The sequence below is a fragment of the Panthera tigris genome, chromosome B1 (genome assembly GCF_018350195.1).
Source record: "Panthera tigris isolate Pti1 chromosome B1, P.tigris_Pti1_mat1.1, whole genome shotgun sequence".
NCBI classification, from domain to species: Eukaryota; Metazoa; Chordata; class Mammalia; order Carnivora; family Felidae; genus Panthera; species Panthera tigris.
Window position 1 is genome coordinate 56,049,322 of NC_056663.1, and position 19,318 is coordinate 56,068,639.

At 34.0% G+C, this 19,318-nt stretch overlaps 1 protein-coding gene across 1 annotated transcript in view; it reads right to left on the bottom strand.

The window, feature by feature from the left end:
• GALNTL6 (polypeptide N-acetylgalactosaminyltransferase like 6) overlaps positions 1-19,318 on the bottom strand; it is a 1,186,276-nt gene that overhangs the window by 739,449 nt on the left and 427,509 nt on the right. Inside the window, exon 2 of the mRNA XM_007097151.3 lies at positions 18,572-18,680. Coding sequence (XP_007097213.2) covers positions 18,572-18,680 — 109 coding nt within the window. The remainder of the gene's footprint in view (positions 1-18,571; positions 18,681-19,318) is intronic.

Sequence of the window (19,318 nt, forward strand, 5' to 3'; positions counted from 1 at the left end):
AGAAAGAAGATGGCGTTTTTGGCTGCAATGGGAGACTTTGGCATTTGTGAAATAACATTTAATAAGATGGACAAATTTTTCATGACATGTTAAGTAAAAGCACTTGGTAAATCAGTATGTATCTTATAATCTCAATGCTTGTAAAAATATTTCACATACATGCATATGCACGGAACTGGAAGAGAACACACTAAAATTATCTGCATTAGCATAATGCCTACAAATAGCAGATGTTGAAATATTAAATACTGAATGCTATTTATTATCTCTCCACTCTTTCTTAATTGCCTACTCTGACTTCCCATTTGCTTCATTTTTTAAAATTTAAAATACATATACAAACATAGAGAACAAACTGAGAGTTGCCAAAGGGGAGGGCCATGGGTGGATGGCAAAATCGGTGAAAGGGAGTGGGAGATACAGGCTTCTAGTTATGAAATGACTAAGTCATGGGAATAAAGGCACACCATAAGGAACACAGTCAATGATATTACAATAGCATGCTATGGTGACAAATGGTAACCATATATGTGGTGGGCATAGCATAAACTATAAACTTGTCAAATCTCTATGTTGTACCCTTGAAGCTAATGTAACGTGTGTTAACTATATTCAAATAATAAACAAACAAACATATACAGTATAATTCCAATTATAAAAGCAAAATATAGTCATTGCAGAATACCCAGGAAAATTTCAAAGCACAAAGAATGAAATAAAAATTGCCCATAATCCTTCAATTACCCAGAGGTACTCATGTATATATGTACATATATATGCATGTATTAAATAAAACCATAATATGCACCCAGTTTGTAAGTAGAAAGAGAAACATAAAGGAGAAAGAATAGAGGCATTAGTCATTAGAGATATTTAGAAGTAACTAGTTTCATTAGTGGAAAAATGCCCAAATTATAGTCTGTTTGGAGGTCAATAGCATATATCATCCATTGTTAAAAAATAGAATATATTTTAAAATATTTACTTTCTGTCTTTAATATATTAGCAAACCACTGTTATCTTCAGCTCTTTCAACTAACTCAACAGGCTCCACTGACGATTTTTCCATTTGCTTGGAAACCATTTCCATGCACCTACAAAGCAAACTGTGATAACTCTAATGATCTGAAGTATTATAGGGCTGTCAAGTCAGTGAGGACTAAATTAAACAGTATTCTAAGCACTTTTGTCAGAGATAACATAACTGTATATTTGCAGAAATTTTGTGGTTCAAATACAAACTCTGGGGAAAATGAATCTTAGAGTCTCTTGTGACATTAAGCAATTATTTAAAATATACAATTGTCTCTTAAGGATATAAGACCTTATAGCACAGCTATAAGCACATAGCTATAAGCACAAGCTATAAGCTATAGCACAGATATTGAGGATATCTTATGTAAATAGATTAAACAAATTTCTATTGTGTTTGATTTTCTGTAAGCCACTTTAGTCAAAATTTATTTTATTTTTATTTATTTATTTATTTCTATATATTTTTTAATGTTTACTTATTTCTGAGATACAGAGAGAGAGACACACACACATACACAGAGCATGAGCAGGGGAGGGGCAGAGAGAAAGAGAGACACAGAATCTGAGGCAGGGTCCAGGCTCTGAGCTGTCAGCACAGAGTCTGATGCAGGACTTGAACCCAAGAACTGCAAGATCATGACCTGAGCTGAACTCAGATGCTTAACTGACTGAGCCACCCAGTTGCCCCTAATTATAATTTATTTTAATAAATTTTATTAAGTGACCAAATGACTCCCAAAACTGATAAAAGTATAGACACATAAGTGAAAGCAAAGTTAATATAAAATTCCATCTAAACAGGGGAAAAGTCCAAAATGAAAGTTGATGTAAGAAAATATATTAATAGATAATAATTAAGCCATTTGAAAATTTAAAACAGCCCAGACTTATATGAACTCAGTAATATTTATCTCCTCTCTTGCTGGAATTTGAAATACAGCGTACTCTGACAATATATGATTGTTTAAAAATGAACTTGTAGAGCATCTGGGTGGTTCAGTCTGTTAAGAATTTGACTCTTGGTTTCAGCTCAGGTCATGATCTCATAGTTGATGGGATCAAGCCCCACATGGGCTCTGTGCTGACAGTGTGGAGCCTGTTTGGATTCTGTCTCTCTCCCTCTCTCTTTGCCCCTCCCTGTTTGTGTGTGCTTGCTCTCTCTCTCTCTCTCTCTCTCTTAAAATAAATAAACTTAAAAAATTGAACTTGAAGAACAAATGGTTTTAAACTCTTTATACCATTGTTACTCCTATTCTGACTTCTTTATTTTTCTTCTGTTCTATAAGAGGGCATAAATTATTGTTTGCATAAAACATTTTATACTTCATGCGAGAGGTGAAAATGTTTAGTAAGTGGCTAAAAGCAAACATTTCTAGTGTGTGTGTGTGTGTGTGTGTGTGTGTGTGTGTGTGTGAAAATCTAAAAGCTGAGACGATAAAAGCTATTTACAGCAGGACAGATCAAAAACACAGAACCAAACAAGGCAAAACTACTTTAAAAAAAAAACGATTTTATTGATTGACTGATTGATGTTTGAGACAGAGAGAGGGAGAGTGAGATAGCAAGTGCGAGAGCAGAGGAGGGACAGAGGAAGACAGAGAATCTTAAGCAGTCTCCATATCCAACAAAGAGCCTGATGCGGGGCTCCATCCCACAGCTGTGAGATCATGACCTGACCTGAAATCAAGAGTCAGAGTCTTAACCAACTGGCACCCCAAAAGCTATTTTAGTATAATTAAAATTTCAAATACAGATGTGAATTGAAAGATAGCCTCACTCTACTAATAATTAATTTATAATATACAATTTTTTTGGGTTTCAATTATACTGAGAGATTCATATTCCTCTTCCTTTAGCGTAAAGGGTTCTAAGTCTGTCACTTCTCATTTTTGACATTTTCTAGTACAAATGAAAGAGGTGCTTCATCATGAGTTGATAATCCTTTTTGTGGAAATCCAGTTAAGATCCTGTATAAATTATTAAAAGCTATTTTTATCAGAATGGTGATTTCTTATAAAGAAGTTTTGCAGCATCAGCCATAGTAAATAAGATTCTATAATTAACCTTTGTTTTGCAATTTTAATCATTGGCTTTTTGGTTGGTAGTTTGTTTAAAAGCTTCAGGCTGGTAATGCACAGATTAAGCTACATTTTAAAGTGTCTATCAGTGTTTTGCTTCTGGGTTCTTGAACAGACATTCCATCAAATAAAGTTTTCTTCATCATTAACACATATCTTCATTTTTAATGCCTACAGAAATCCTCTCTTCCAGTTTCTTTTATTTTTTTAAATGTTTATTTATTTATTTTGAGAGAGAGCATGTGTGAGGAAGGGGCAGTGAGAGGGGAAGAGACAGAATCCTAAGCAGGCCCCCCGTGCTGCCAGCACAAAGCCTGATTCAGGGCTCCATCCCATGAACTGTGAGATTATGACCCGAGTCGAAATCAAGAATCAGCTGATTAACCAACTCAAACACCTAGGCTCCTCCTTCTCTCCCAGCTTCTAAAATAAACAAATGGAAAGAAAGACAAAAAAATAAATATATTCAGGGACATGCATTTCATTGGTACTTATGCCTCATGAAGATGATGTATTTGGAACAGATGTGTTGACTGTATTATATTCTCAGGTTCTCAGAGAAAGTGAATTGATATGAACACCTATCATGATCACAATGTGATCTCCCAGTCACATACAAGTTTGCAGAATGACATGTGATGTCTCACTTCAGAAATGCCACCCATTGTACCAACTCATACTCAGTATTAATAATCTTAGCTATATTTAAAAGAATGGCATAACTTCAGTATTACTGTCATTTTCCCTTTTTAGACTGCTTAAATGCCTGTCATTGTGAAATAGATGAGCTCAATTTAAACCAGATTTTTGTATGCTAATCACATTTAACTTGTCCCTGACATTCCTCGGTCTCGTTGTTGGTCATGGCATTCCTGTGACAATCCATTCCAATATGTAAATAAGTTTCTATATGATTTTTTCTTAGGTCTCTTTTGCCACCCCCAGTCTAGGAATGGCTCTAGTAGCCATCTTCCAAAGCCTTATTTAATTTCCATCGCTGTCCCTCATGCTTTCTCTGATCACTCAATTCCCCATTGACGTTGTCATTTTTTTCAACTTTTGTGACTCACCCTTTGGGATTCACATCATTTAGAATTATTTTTAATTTAGAATGTGAAATATAGAACAGACATACCTCAGAGAGGGTACAGTTTGGTTCCAGGCCACGGCAATAAAATGAATATGGCAATAAAGCAAGTCAATTGAATTTTTTGGTTTTCCAGAGCATATATAAGTTATGTATGTAGGTACACTATATTAACTATATACTGTAATCTATTGAGTATGTAATACTCAATGCAATAACACTGCAATAGCATTGTGTCTAAAAAACCAACACACAAATCCTAATTTAAAAATACTTTGTTGCAGGACACTTGAGTGGCCCAGTTCTAATTTTTAGAACTGTAGATGAAGATTTTAATGACAGACTAATTACCTTTTCTCTATATATAACGTCTCATTCTGCCAGGAGATTTAAAAAAGATTATTTTTATCCTAATTCAGAATTTTTAATGAACATCTGCTTAGGTGTGTCTTTTTTCATCAATTTTTCCATCTTTGGACTGAAATATTCTTGAGATCCAAAAAATCTTCTGTTAATATTTTAAAAATTATTTTCTTTTTCAGTTGTTTAAATTCATGCATCTGTTCATAGTTTTAAGCCTTCTGCCCATAATTTCTATCTCTTAATTTCTGTGCTGTTTTGACATATTTTTATATTTCATCTTCCTGTCCACAAATATGTTTCAGAAGTCATCATCCACTCCTTCTATGCTTACACTAAATGTTTTAAGTTCAACGTAACATTTTTAGTTCCAGAAAGTCCTTTGCATGGTTAAACTGATCCTCTTTGAACGTCCCATTGTTATTGTTGCTGCTGTTGTGTTTCAGCTCTCTCTGTCCCCTCTTGAAGTTCTATTTCACTAGATTTCAGTTTTTCTGTTGCCGTATCCTTCTTGTGGTCCTTTCTCTAGCTATTTATGACTATTATGCTCCTTTTTAATCTTGGCTTTACTTTCCCTTGAAATACAGGTTCACCTGTTCTTTCTTGGTAGCAATACCTGAACTGGAGAAACCATTAAATCACCTGTCCCTCACTGAGGTATCAGTATATTTCCAGAATTGTTCCTAGACTTTTCTATTCCCAGAATTATCAGTTGCAAAACCTGATCTTCCCCCAGTACCAAGTGTAGGGAGGAATCAGTTCACTTGTTCAGAACCTCCAGCCTAGTGTTCAGGCTTTCCCTGGCCTATACAGCATGAATTCCTGTGTATGCTCAGGCCTTGCTGGGCCTTGTGATGGTTAATTTTATATGTCAACATGGCTAAGCTCTGGTGCCCAGATATTTGTCAAGCATTATTCTGGACGTTTCCGGGTGGTGTTTTTTTTGGATAAGATTAACACTTAAATTGGTAGACTTCAAATTAAGCAGATTACCCTCCATAATGTGGTTGGGCTTCATCCAATCAGTTGAAGAGCTTAACAGAACAAAGGCTGACTTCTGAGCAAGAAGGAATTCTACAGTGAACTGTCTTTGGACTTGAACTGCAACTTTTTCCTGAGCCTTCACCCTGCCAGCCTTCCCATCAGATTTTGGACTTGTCAGGCTCCTTCCACAATTGGGTGAGCCCATTCTTCAAAACAGATCTCTCTCCATACATATATACATAATCCAAACATATATACATTTGTTGATTCTGTTTGTCTGGAGAAACCTGACTAATATAAGCCTTGGTCCCATCATCCTGGCCCTGACATCTTTTTATTTCAGGAGAGATACTTGTTATTGAGAATAATCAGAAGAACATAAAAATTGGCTCTATGGCATAGTGTGCTCTAAGTGTCTGCTATATTTATTAATCCCTTATGAATAACTGCCAAAACTGATCCATAAAGCAATACTTGCTATGTTTTGTATTCTGCCTATAGGTTTGCAAGATGCTTACCATCTGAACCAAACGGAATCATCTAACACGGTGTTTGAGGAAGCCTGGCATAAGTGATTTACATCCTAGAGATAACCTAAACTGACCAGTCACTGCTCTACCCAGCCACATCCTCACTTCTAAGGCATTTTGCCTGGAGATACAATGAAGAAGGCTGTCATTAGAGAAAGGAAGAGCAGAAGCAGTAGAAGCCGACTGAGATGCAGAAGATATAACTCCTCACCAGATAGGAAGAAAGAGCTTTTCTAATGGGTTGTTCCTTGCTGTGCAGCTACAAAGCCACTGGGATATTACTAGGGCCACATTGCAGGCTGTCCAACTTTCAGATTCTTCTGAAGCCCAGGAAGGTTGCTTATGTAAGTATTTTCTCCTTTTCAGCACCTTTGGTTTACTGTTAAATGTCCACAAGCTGACATTATCTGACCGTGTGTCCTCTACTCCTTTCATTATGAAGGAACTAACACATCATTAAATTTAAAGAAATATTTAAAGGTATCTTTAAACAGTTCAAAAACATTACAGGGCATGTATATTTCATTTATTAAAAAAAAAAGTATTACATTGTTCTTTGCCAAATCCATTTTGTTCATTATTTTAAAAAATTGACTACAAATCTCCTTCATAAAAGAGGTAGAATTGCTCTTTTTTTTTTTAGTAGTTAAAAGTAACACTTTAATACAATTGTTTATGAATTTGAAAAATTATTCTATAAGCATTTATTAGTTTACTAATGTTTTTACAATATTATAATTTTGTTTAAAAATAAGTTAAATACAGGGGCGCCTGAGTGGTTCCATTGGTTGAGCGTCCGACTTCAGCTCGGGTCATGATCTCACAGCTCGTGAGTTCGAGCCCCACATTGGACTCTGTGCTGACAGCTCAGAGCCTGGAGCCCGCTTTGGATTCTGTGTCTCCCTCTCTCTCTGCCCTAACCCACTCGCATTTTGTCTCTGTCTCTCTCAAAAATAAACATTAAAAAAAATTAAAAAAAATAAGTAAAATACAATTTATAATGGTGTAGATTGCTGGCTAAGAGTTTATGCATGACTGCTTATTTTAACATAATAGTACATTGAAAAGGAACATAGAATCATCTAACATATTTACATCTATAGCGCAGTCTGTATTTACTGGGGTGGGGCTGGGGGTCTCAGCTTGAGTCCAGTTGTCCCCAGTGGTGAAATTTTACTCATCTGATGAACTAGCCTAGAGGTATCTGCTGGTTAAATTTATTCTCTTGTGGGTCTTCACACATTCAGATTGTACACAAGCAAGTAGTGCATTAGGGGAAGAAAGAATATAGAACAACCAGTTGATGTCTATCTGATATTGGTTCCCAGTCTGGTTTTAGAAACTTGTAGCTGAGTCCTTTTGACAAAAGTGTGAAGGAGCTCTTTTGTATAAGGATCTCTGGGAGAGAGTGAATTGCAAATTTAGTGCCTAGATGACAAAGTGCTACACAAAACGGAGAAAAGAGGAATTCCCTTGCCCACTTCTCTAAAGAACAACCATATGCAGGGCTGTGAAAAACACAGCATGATGCCTTAGTGACATGATGATGTGCTGCTTTGGGAGCACTGGAGACAAGGTTCCAGTGCTGGTGGCAGTAAGATGCTGAACTTGAGTAGCAACCATCAGTTGTCAATGTAGGGTCAGAGTAAATGAATAGAGATGTTAATGCCTAGTAAACTTGCAGTTACTTCCAGGGAGCTCAGAAATTATGGTGAGGTTTTGTAGAGAGAAGATTGGGGGTCCATACATAGTGGAAAGCAAGAGTCAGAGAAACTGAGTCATCACTATTGATATAGTCTCCATTTATACACAGGTGAATAAGGCACAAGACAATTCAGGTTACATGTGATATAGGTGGCAAATAGTTGAAGAAGGAAGAGTCACTAAACAGATATGAATAGTATTTATAAAAACAAGGTTGTCCCAGAATATTGGAGTTATGCATGCCATTAATTTGAAGGTGTGTGTGTGTATGCATCTATAATATTATCATTTGATATATTTATGTAATATACATGTTTAAAATCACATGCATAATGTGACACACATATACATATAAAATCACTTTTCTAATTTTGTTTCTTTATTTTTATATTTGACCATTATATTTTTATATTTATACTTTTATTTATTTATTTTTGTATTTTTATATTTGACCATTCCTACTAATAGGGCTTTTGTGAGAAACATTGAGGCAATGTGCAAGAAATCACTGTACTCATGTTAAGGCACTATGCAGATAGAAAGAATGAAAAGAAAAAAAAAATGCAGTGTAAAGGAAAGAATAATATAGGATTTGTAGTAAAAAAAAATGGTAGGTCTTTGTCATAAATATGACACTGACTTTCCAAATTTGGAGAATGCAATTAGTGTCTTTGTTCTGGTTACAAAAATGCTCACAATGCATATGTCAGAAGGCTTATAAAATATTTTATCAAGTTGCATGAAATATTTCTATCATTATAAAACACAAGAACTAAAAATTGAGCATCAATCCAATAACTTCTTTATTTATAAGACATTTGCTATAATTTCAAAAGTTATTCCTTGGGGTGTCTGGGTGGCTCAGTTCGTTGAGCGTCTGACTTCAGCTCAGGTCATGATCTCATGGTTCATGGGTTTGAGCCCTGCATCTGACAGCTCAGAGCCTGGAGCTTGCTTTGGATTCCACTCTCTCTGCACCTCCTCTGCTCGTGCTCTCTCTCCCTCTCAAAAATAAATAAACATTTGTTTAAAAAGTTACTTCTCAATGACTACCTTTTCCTTAATACAAAATAAAAAGAATTTTATATGCATGAGTGGAGATATATATCTATATCTATATCTATCTATCTATCTATCTATCTATCTATCTATATAATATAGATAGATATCCCAATTAATGTGCACTATTAAATTCTATTAGATTGTTATCTAGGTCAATGTCTATTAAGTGAATCTAGTAATTCTAGTCCAATAATGAATTTGGATCTCTAAGGCTCAATTGGTCACTATGGAAATTCAAATAATTATTAAATGCCTCATAATACTAATTCCTTTGTGATCTCTCCTGGTCATTTCACATCAGTAAACCAAACACTGTATCAAATTAAATTCTTTATCCATTAAATCTATTTCTTCATTATATTAGAATGTCTATGTTTTATAAATAATTCAAGTTTGTTACACATATTTGGGGACAGATATTTTCCTTTAAAATCAAACAATCCTATTCTGAGCTCCTAGTATTCCTGAGGATCGTTTATGTCACGTTTCTATGACTAAGTGTCAGAAGGCCCAGTTGCTTTCATCGGGCATGAAGGCTGCTCAAAAACCACTGCTATTCACTCAGAGCACAAGTCAAACTGGCATTTACGGTTCTGAAGTCAATGTCTCGACTTCTGTCTCTGGTGCCATCAGTCTCTGGTGCTGGCACTTTTCCTTCCCTAGTGGGTAAACACACACATTTCCTCTACAGCCCTCATTAGATAATGGAGCCAAGAAGGCCCAGAACTCATTACTGAAATATTTGTGCCAGATCCTGGAGATGAATTTTGGAGGGTGTTCAAATAATCACTTGAATCTCTATGAATTATACCTAAAATACAATGCCATAATGATAATTTAGGCTTGAACGAATTACAATCCCTCAAATCATCGGAAACTCTCAGTTACCATAGCATTAGCGTGTTGTAAATTTTAGTTACCATCATAAGGATGACACCAGAGTCCCAGGTCATCAAAAATTAATTGTCTATTTTTTGTTCTCTTACTTTTCTTCCTAAAACTTATATATACCGAATAAGTACATAAACTATACTACACTAAATGTAAGGATGGTTCTAACCCCTACTAAAAATTAAAGCCACAGCAAAAATAACAAATCTAACTTCATGAAGTTTCAAGATTTACTATTAACAGATAGATTACTACCATTAGAATTATGGCACAAATATTAGTGGGTATTAGAGTTTTCTGTGTGGTAAGCTGATAGAAAATACAAACTTACACTTCACCCTTACTTCAAAGCTGTACGGGAAAGGGTTATAACTGGAAAGAACAAAATTGAGTGCAAGACTTCAGGAAAATGAATGGCAGGCATAAAATCAATTTAGCCTGGATCCATTTAGTTTACTGGATCCATTTAGATTCAAATCCTTTGCTTTACTAGATGTTTCTCATCTTTTCCTTCTTGGCTCTTATCAGACATTATCTTCCTTCAGCAGAACATTTTCCATTTCTTCATGATCAAGGATTATTATCTACTCATATAACTCCCACCAAATGTGGAGCATTTATAGCCAGAAAAAAATTGATAATAATCACAACTACCATATGAAAATAATTTTTATCAAAACATAAGCAAAATACCTGGTTGGAAACAGGTTTGGGGCAGATGGTTACAAAATGTTTGTCTTATAATAATAAAACCTAAAGTGAAGAGATATAGCTCTACTTGAAGTATGTGATAATATGAACCCCCTTGTGACAATTTTTGGGAGATTTTGTGCCAATCAACTAGATTTGAAGGCATGAAAAAATTATGATAGGTTATTCAAATTATAACCCTATAGGCATAGGAATCAGGGTTCTGTGAACATACAAATGACCACTAATTGAGCATAACCACAGTCCAGTTAGTTTAATTATGTAACTTAATTAACACTTAAAATAACTGTGTGATAGGGGCTATCATTAAACCACATTTTACAAATGTGAAAAATAAGACCAAACAATCTTATGCACACTTACCCAGGGGAAGCTGATTTTTCTAAACAGAGCTATTCTTAGTTTTGCAAAAAATAGGTAAATTGAACTATTTTAAAAGTTAATTTTGTCTTATTTTTAAATACAAACTCATTGCAGTTTACTAAATCTCCTGAGATATTTCTACTGCTATTTTCATGTGATAATATTGAAGGGGTTTTTCCCTAATGTCACTCAGTTCTGTTTCAGCTAAATTTTGTTCTATTATTAGACATATAAATGATACATCTCAACAGAATGCTCACAATCTTTTCACTTCCATTTTACATTTTCATTATTATACAATAACTGTCAAAGGAAATATTTTATTAAAAGTTAATTTTAACCCAATGAATAATAATAAATGTTATTTTGGTAATACTTCGCAAAGTTGACCAAAGATCTCATTACAAAATTTATTGAGAACATATCATAGACATAAAATATTCTGAAATTACTAACAATAAACAATGCTCATTGTTGCTGGTAATTAAAAAAAGATGCCAGATACTATTTTTAAGGGACATGAGGCATCAATTAAAAATGACCAGGAGCCATGGGCACCTGGGTGGCTCAGTCGGTTGGGCATCTGACTTTGGCTCAGGTCATGATCTCACAGTTTGTGAGTTTGAGCCCCACGTCTGGCTCTGTGCTGACAGCTCAGACCTGCAGCCTTCTTCAGATTCTATGTCTCCCTCTCTCTCTGTCCCTCCCCAGCTTGCTCTCTCTCTCTCTCTCTCTCTCTCTCTCAAAAGTAAATAAACATTAAAACAAAATTTTAAAAAAATGACCAGAAGCCATTGTAGCTATAGCAAAATTACCATTTTTTTGTACCTCCTGAATGCAAAGTAGTTACAGTATCTCCCAGATGAAGCACATTTCTGTTTCCCATTCTGTTTGGTTGGCAATCTTGCTCAATTATGTAGAATAAGGACATTTAAGAGCAAAATGGGTCCCTGATCAGCACTAAATTGAGCTGTTGTTTAAAGGAACATAGAAAACCTTACTATTAATCATTTTAAAGCATGGTACACTCCTACTTCTCAAATAGTGTTTTAATTCATACTCTTTAGATGTTTTGCTATGGAAATTCACAATGATTAGTATGAACATCTGGTAACTTTAATCTTAAGGTTTAAGGGGGCCTTGGATGCAATCTCCAGAAGGGAAAAGCAGCAACCATTTGTGTCACGTTTTCACAATACTCTCTTATATAGGAGTGTCATTATTCAAAAACTCCAATTCAGTGATTCAAGATAATATTGCAATTTAAAGCCTTTGGACAAGTGATTATATTTCAAGGAATTATAAAATTCTTAATTCATTAAATAAATACATATATGTGTAAATATAGATAGATAATTATTATAAAATTTAGTAGCATAAAGGGATAGAAAATGCATGAAAAGGACTATATCTATATAGGATAATGTGTTGCTTGGCAGGTATGTATGTCTAAGCTGGTGATATATGGTTTTGTGTTCTTACTCAAGGAGAGACTGGATTGAAAGATATGAATCATGAGTGTTCCAAACAGCAGGAATAATAAATGAAAAGTCACATGTTTAGCATGCTTAAGGAAAAACAAAGAGGCCAATCTGGCCAGTGGAGAGACTGTCAATTGATCGAATGTCAATCAGTAGGAGACCAGGACAGTGACATGTCAGGAGTAGATCATGTTGGATCTCATAATCATGGAATAGGTTTGGATTTAATTTTGAATATAATGAGCAGCGTTTGTAGGCTTTTGAGCAGAGGAGTCAAATGCTCTGATCAGGTTACATATTTGTAGAAGATCTCTCTGGCTGCTATTTGAAAAGCTGACTATGGGACAAGGCGATCAGTTCAGAGGCTACTGAAATAATTTAGGTAAGAGAGATCAATGGTTTGATGTCAGTAACAGTGAAATCTCCTTCAACCATGCTGCACACTTTGTAAGAGCCACTGTAGTTCATTTTTGTGTATTTTTTCTTTCGGAGTTCGGAGCAGTATTTAAAATATAGTGACATTGAAAAGTATTTTTTGAACAACTGAATGAATAAATGAATAGAATAAGACAATAAAAACTTTGAATATTCAAAACTATGATTAACTAAGACAAATGGAAGCAGTGAAAAGTTAGATATAATTTCATAAGATTCTTGAGGCTTGTAGGAGAATGTGTGAGTTGATATGATTATATGAGGGTTAATCCATTTCAAAGAAATAGATCAAATACAAGAGTTGAGAATAGCTTTTTTCATGTTGAGTTCACACATACTGAAATCCCAAAACCAGTGATAAGCATAGTGAAAATCTTTAAAGTTAAAATAAAAAGAAGACTGGACAGGAAATTTTTCAAATTTCAAAACTAAAAATAAGTGCTTTCCAGAAATACAGATGAATAGTCTTAAAATGAGTTCATAAAACACATGTACATATGTGCACATGCACACACACATATGCACCACCCTGGATAGACTGCAGGAAAGGATGTTTTTACCACTTAGAGAAAGATGTTATGACAATTAGGAAACATCACATATTAAATAAGAAACAGATACCTAAACCAATTGCATTTTCTTCTCAACATCTGGTACAAGTTATTAGATCCATAGATGGGGGATATGCCACAGGCAGACTTTATTTTGATTTCAGAAATATATTTACCTTTTTTTTTTCAAATTATATATAGAGAAATGTCAACTGGATAGCTTTTTAGCTGCTAGAGTAATACTGAATAATGTATAATACAACAATATATAATGAATAACACATCATTATCAATTTATATATTGTCTTTTATATTATATCAAAGGAATTCCTAGTTCAGTTCCTTCCATTCAACTTTTATAAATAATCTGAATGATTTTCAAAAAGCATGCTTTTCAGTTTTGGGATAGTATGACTCAGAACGATAGCAAAACTGTTAAAAGATGAAACCTAGTGTCAATAAATTCTAAAATGAGAATTTGATGCTGAAACTAACTTAATGAAACACAATGGGATTGTATATAGAAAACGTATGGTTAGAAAAAATAGCCATGCTAAAAATATGGCTGACTTATTATGAAAAAGAGGTCAGAAAATTAATTGAATGAAAGCCAACTTTATCTGATATCAGAGTAGACCTTTATCTTTTCAAACTTGGTTTACCTTTTCCAGGAAGGCTTCCTGACTCTGACATGCTATGTGGATACACTTCTTCTATGGTTAAATTAGTTTGGTTAATGCTAATCTCAAAACAAAGCAGTACAAGATTATGAAATAATAAAAGCTCTGTGTTTCTTTGAACATTTAGTTAGAATTCTTCTAACAAATTCAAAGAACCCATTAAATTTAGTATAACTCTAAGGGTACAGATGTACCAGAAAACAACCCCAATGCTACACCTAAGGTCTTAGAGTCTATCCTTCAATTGCATTTTTTTCTGTTTTTATTGTTTTAATGTAGGAAATGTCCATTTCCTGAAAGGTGAAAGCAATACCTTCCTCATTACTCACCTGAGTTAAACAGCATGGCCCCCCATAAATTACTTACTAACTAAAAACAGATACTTAAAATGCCTGATATTCAAAAATTACCATATATGTCTCAAAGATGTAATTGCCAGAACAAAAAATAAACAATCTTAATAAAAATACTAACAAGGACATTTAATGAAATGCATGCTTATGTTAATATATTTTTGAAAATATTATTGAGATTTTTATTAATAGGTAATTTTTGGATTTTCTTATTGTTAAGATAATTTCAGTATTTAAGTAGGCTAGACATTTGAAAACATAACTAAAGTATAACTAAAACATGAAAAACAAATATAAAACGCTGGAACACAGAGCAGTGCTATGTACTTAAAGTGCTACTTAGAAGGGAATGTAGAGTCCTAAATATGTGGTCTACAGGAGTAGAGAGGCTGAAATTAAGAGGCTATGAATCAATTTTAAAAATTAGGAAAAAATATAGTAGGGAAATAAAGTCAAAGAAAAGAAATACTACATATAAGACTGTAAACATATGAGAAAAACATAACAGATAAGATAAACAAAGTAAAAACCTGGTTTTTGAAATGACTGATAAAATTGACAGGTTCCTGGTTTAATAGATTAAGAAGAAATGAAAATAACAGTACCAATGATATTTGAAAGAAAAAGCAACATAAATTTAAGCATTGCAGACATTATGAAATATTTGAAGATGTTATGAATAAATTTACTAATAAATATGAACACTTAGAAGTAATGGAAAAATTGATAGAAAAATACAGTTAATTCCAGGAGAAATAGACAATCAACTAGTGCTGTAACCATTTTAAAAGTTTAACCTAGTAGCTACATTCTTTGCTCCAAGAAAGTCCAGGTCCAGATAGTATCACCCACAAGGTCTCCATAATTATCAACAAATGTATAATTCTCATATGCAACAAGCAATTACAAAGCACAGAAAGACAGAAATTATTACCCGAGTAATTTATGAAGCTATCATTACATTGTTACCAAAATTTGACATGGGGTCTATGAGAAAAACAAAAACAAAAACAAAAACAAAAACAAAAAAAACTTGTGTCCAGTATTCATTCATGAATAAAGACTCAAAAATGTTGAATAAAATATTAGCAAACCAAATCTGATAATAAATAAAAAGACAGACTTAGTCTAGAATTGGAAATTTGATTTCCATTACAAAATAAATAGAAATAATTTACCCAAATAACATATTTAAAGAGAAAATTTATCTTTTATCTATTTCAACAGATGCAAACAAACAAAAAACTTCTGATAATAGCAATATTCATTTAGGTTTAAACAAAAATAAACAAGACTCTCAGTAAACTAGCTCCAGAAGGCTTAGCAATCATAATAAAGTGTATTTTCATTAAATAGATAAAATCTTAAAGTAAGTGTCTAATCTGTGACAGTCAGAATTAGAACAGGTCATGATATGCCACCAAAAACCACTATTTACCATTACGCTGGGATGCCAAGCAAAGACAGTAAGTAGAACTAAACAAACAGAACAAAAATTATAAGATCTAGAATGGAAGGAAAAAAAAATTAAGCACTGTCAATTCTTGTAGCGTTGAGAATTCAAGCTAACATATAGGTAAATAATTATAATTAATAGTGGGTTTAGAAAGTTTCAAATTCAAGTAAATATTAAGATTTATTAATATTCTATATATCAGCTACAAACAATGTGGAATTTCAATAAAATCAATAACATGTACAATACCCATATAACATTGGTTTTCTAGGAATAACACTAAAAAATATGTGAGGATAAAATTATTAACAAATCTCTAAAGATAATAAATAAGCAGCAAGTAAATATCATATATTCCATAGAATAGATGATTCAATATTGAAAAATAGTCAGTTATTTCTTAATTTAATGCTCTACCCCAGAACCATATACAAAAATATTTAGAGCAACATTATATATAATGACGAAAACCCAGGAACTCCCCAAATGCCCATGAAGGGGAGAATGTTGTAGAAAATTAAACAACAGTGGAAATAAATCAATGAGAATTACACACAAGGACAGGGATGAATCTCAAAAATTATTTTGAGTAAAAGAAGAAATTCAGACATTATGATTCAATTATTAGATTAAGCCCAAACACAAGAAAAATGCAACAGTATTTGTTTAGGTATAAATACATAGGTAATAAAAATCTACACAGATGATCCTTTTTCTTGACTTAGATACTAAGAACAGAGATGTTTGACTGTGTACCTGCTTGTATATTTGTGTGTGTGTAGTCCTTGTATTTATGTACTATTTCATATAATTTTAAATTATGAATTTTAGTCTATTTCAGTTGTCATGTATTTTCCAGCGAATCATATAACATTTAGCATTGCAAAGTTTTCTAATTCCATAGAAAATTTATGCTTTAGAAAATTTGTTATATTTCCAATTTTCTTTGTAGGTCAACTTTCCCTTGGCCCAAGTAAGATGAGAACATAAACAGCATGCTTACACAGGAGGCAGAAAGAATGATAGGAAGCAGAGATAAATGTGAAGTACTGGATTTTTACCCAAAACCCATCACACAGGTGAAGGCTAGGCATACCAAATCAAGTGAAAGAAATTTAGATGAATTAATAATTATAGTTATTATTAGCTGAGTTTACAATATGTCCAAATAACTGGCCAATTATTTAGGTGTATTATCTTTAATCCTTACAGCAATTCTGCAAAGTATAACATCAGAAAGATAAATTGATTTGCCACCTACATAGCTCATGTACAGAAAAGACAATATGAACCCAGGTGCATCTCTCCCTCACATGTGTGCCCTGTCATTACTCCATATTGTCCAAATATTTATTATTCAATGTCTGACAGTGGGATGTAATGGAGCGTGATAAGACCTGATTTTAATCTAGTTTTGCAAATTATTATCTGTTTGACCTTGGATAATATTTAATAAATTCTTAAGGACCCAGTTCCATATTGCTTCTTTTCTTTTCTTTCTTTTACAAATTTGGGATAATAATTCCTACTAGAGTAAGTATGTGGTTTAAATAAAATTCATATGTAAAGTACCTAGTACAAAATATCTGCTCAATAAATTGAAGTTTCAGTTGATTAAATTATGTGAGCATCTCCAAAAATTTTCAGCATCCTGGGGTTAGAAAAAGGAACAGATGGTTGGATTAATACAGGGCTTATTGAGAAAATAGAAGGAAAAGATAAGAGAGCTGGAAAAGTGAGGATACTGGAAGGAACCATTCATGGGGTCATGGCCAAGTGGGGAGACAATGAAAGCTGGAAGAGCTTGGTTCTCTGACTAATAGAGAACATTCTTGGGATGAGCAGCTTTAATGAAGTTGAGAGGAGAGAGGAGCTTTATTTGGAGAAAAGGAATGGAAGAAGAAAATGAAAGAAGGCTATAATTAGATCAACCACAACCGATCCAGAGCAAAAACATTTCACAGTCTGCACAATTTCATAACTATTTAAATACTCACACTCCAGTTTGCCTGATGGGATGATCTATGAGAAAGGTTAACCAGGAGGACCTCATACTGCGCTTGGTCATAGTTTTGCTGCCGATTTGACTTGGAATGCAATGTCTCAATGCTGCTCAGATGTCTCAGTCCTACCAAACAAAGGCTTCTCTAGTTCTATGACATCCTCAGTATGAAAAAAACAGAGCTTCTCTGGTTGAGTGAAAGCATATGGACTTCATACCATATGTTACTCATGTTCATTTGATTTCTAATTATATACCTTTCTGAATCCCTGTTTCCAACAACCTAATTTTGCTGTCCTTCTACAAAGACTTATTTTCTCTGGTTACTTCTTCCAAGAACTAAAATGTTTTCTCTATCTCTATCTAGTTCATATGATCTACCAACTTGCTGTTCCCCTGCCAAGGTCTAGAACTGTGGTACCCCTTCAATATTGTGCACTGTTAGACATACATCAGCCCTAACAAGCAAAACAAGCTCAAGACAGATGTCAACCAACCAAGTCAAGTATCACTGATAAATCTTAAGATATCCTCAGAAATTACTAGAAAGCAGTCTGGAAATATGAAATATTATAGATTTCTAAAACTTATGTAACCTCTTCTTCAGCTGATATTGTAAAGGCTGTTCATTATTTGTTTTCTCTCGGAAATGTGAAATTGTTTTAATTCTGTTCAGCATTGACCTCCAACACCCCCATGAGACATACCTTACTGTACGCAGAAGAGATGCTAATTCAAGACTCTTTAAGTGACGAATGAGACACTGCAGTAAGTAAAGTAGCACTTTGGCTTACACTGAACTTCATACCTGAGCGCATAGCCTCTTTCTGAATGCTTTCATAGTCATGCCAGTCCTTTCTTCTCAAACCATCTGTCCATGCATAGAATTGCCCATCTCCCAGGCCCAGTGGAAATGTCTGTGGAAAAGGAAAGTATTCAGAGCATAAAAAGGAGGCACTTCCTTTTGCATGGTAGGTAAATACAGCCGAGCACATAATAGGCAATCAAAGAATATTTGTTGAATAAGTGAATCTTCTGAGTATACTGAAAAGAAAGCTATTGCTAGTGACAAGGTTAATATACATTTTAAAATCCTTTTCCAGCTTTAAAAATGAGAGTATGTATCATCCACAACCCCTATCATTTCCTATTTTATTTCATCCGGAGACACTAATAACTCTGTGTATCACTTCCTCTGAGCATAATACTAGTAATGGTATTAAATGGAATTAATTTTGTTTGTGATTTGTACAGTTTCATTCATTTTGATCAAGTATTTTTGTTTTTTTTTAAATTTTGTTTAACGTTTATTTATTTTTGAGACAGGGAGAGACAGCATGAACGGGGGAGGGTCAGAGAGAGAGGGAGACACAGAATCTGAAACAGGCTCCAGGCTCCGAGCTGTCAGCACAGAGCCTGATGCAGGGCTCGAACTCACGGACGGCGAGATCATGACCTGAGCCAAAGTCGGATGCTCAACCGACTGAGCCACCCAGGCGCCCCTGATCAAGTATTTTTGAATGGCCTTATTAGCCACTAGGAGCCAGACACGATG